The sequence below is a fragment of the Grammomys surdaster genome, unplaced genomic scaffold (assembly GCF_004785775.1).
Source record: "Grammomys surdaster isolate TR1022 unplaced genomic scaffold, NIH_TR_1.0 126185, whole genome shotgun sequence".
NCBI classification, from domain to species: domain Eukaryota; kingdom Metazoa; phylum Chordata; class Mammalia; order Rodentia; family Muridae; genus Grammomys; species Grammomys surdaster.
The window spans coordinates 7,675,013-7,676,450 of NW_021620991.1; the positions used below are offsets into that span (position 1 = coordinate 7,675,013).

The 1,438-nt window shown below is 53.8% G+C and overlaps 1 protein-coding gene across 1 annotated transcript; it reads right to left on the reverse strand.

Annotated features, from left to right (window-relative positions):
• Positions 1–298: 298 nt before the first annotated feature.
• Positions 299–939, reverse strand: Nppb (natriuretic peptide B). Its single transcript, XM_028757802.1, has 2 exons — positions 814–939; positions 299–601 (listed from the first exon to the last, which is right to left on the reverse strand). Exons 1-2 carry the CDS (start codon positions 937–939, stop codon positions 299–301), a joined length of 429 nt encoding a protein of 142 aa, XP_028613635.1.
• Positions 940–1,438: the final 499 nt, after the last annotated feature.

A 1,438-nucleotide genomic window follows, 5' to 3' on the forward strand; every position in this document is an offset into this window, starting at 1 on the left:
AAGGGCTATCTCACTGGACCTCTGTTTCTACTGTAAAGTGGGTTGGGCACGCTCTTTGCCTTTGATAATTCTGTTTGGAGAAGACAGAAGGGAAACGCTCAGAACTCTTTCTGCCTTGTGAAGGGGTAGTCAGACATCAGGCAGTCCGATCCCCGAGGAGCGTGTGACCCCCTTGATGGAAAGTAGGTGCTGACCTGTGAGGATGTCATGAAATACCCATGTGATATTTCCTGACAGGTTGCCTTGAAGACTGTCAGCAAGGTGGAGGCAGGCTGTGCAAGTATGCCAGACAGCAAACCTAGGGGCCTCCGAGGGCGGCATACGTGGGGATGGGATGGGTGTGCAACTTTGCGGGGAAGTGGCAAGGTAGGTGCTCACCGTTACAGCCCAAACGACTGACAGAGCCGATCCGGTCTATCCTGTGCCCAAAGCAGCTTGAAGTATGCATCGCCTTGGAATTTCGAGGTCTCTGCTGGACCCGGAAGGTGCTGTCTTGAGACCGAAGGACTCTTTTGAGAGGTTCTTCTGTGAGGCCTTGGTCCTTGGAGAGCTGTCTCTGAGCCATTTCCTCTGACTTTTCACTTATCAGCTCCAGTAGCTTCTGTGATGGATTGGGGGAGCCCAGACCTCAGACACACGCACCTGACTTCCCCACCCTTCTGCAGTGCTCATCGGTTAAGGGATCTGCTGCCCAGTCTTTTGGTTTTCTAACTCTCACATGGCTAATTCCCAAAGGACATGAGATCTTTCCATTGCTGCTGCCCAAACCCTTCAGGCAGACTCCACCTCTCTATGCAGACCCTCGGTGCTCACCTGCATCTTGAATTGTTCTGGAGACTGGCTAGGACTTCCCAGAGGATGAGAGCGACCTCCCAGAGGTGACAGATAAAGGAAAAGCAGGAGCAGAATCATCTGGGACAGCACCTTCTGGAGATCCATGCTGCAGGAGCGATGGTCCAGCCTGCTGCAGTGGTGTGTGCCTTGTTCTCTCTTGTCTCACCGCCTCAAGCAGCTTGTGCATTGGTGTCTTCAGCAACGGTGCCTCTGCCTTTTATCCTGGGGCTGGGTGGCTGGCCAGCCCTTCTTACAGAGTAGGGGTGGGGTTATCTCTGATTTATCAGTCACATTCCTGCCCGCTGAGCTCAGGACCTGAGAATTCACCCCTCTGTGCCTGTGTGGAGTATTCGTTCCGGGTGGAGGCTGTGGAGAGCAGGCCTTGTATAGAAATGGGCTGGGCTATGGTAGGAGTGTGCGAGGGGACACTAACTTGTCCTTGTTTCCTGCTCCCTTCTTTCATGCAAAACCTATGGGCCTTTAACATCCTGCCCCACCCCTATCGGAAACGGGCGAGAAGAACCCCAGCTTTCCCAGCCTGCGGCGAGTGTGGGGGTTATAGCGTGACTCATCTAAAACACGCCCAGACAACACCCACCATCAC

Bases quoted from the DNA above. Each gene is read 5' to 3' on its own strand.
- Nppb (XM_028757802.1), bottom strand. From the start codon at position 939: ATGGATCTCCAGAAGGTGCTGTCCCAGATGATTCTGCTCCTGCTTTTC. The intron at 602-813 runs GTGAGCACCGAG...AATCCATCACAG, and splicing joins CAGAACAATTCAAGATGCAG to AAGCTACTGGAGCTGATAAG.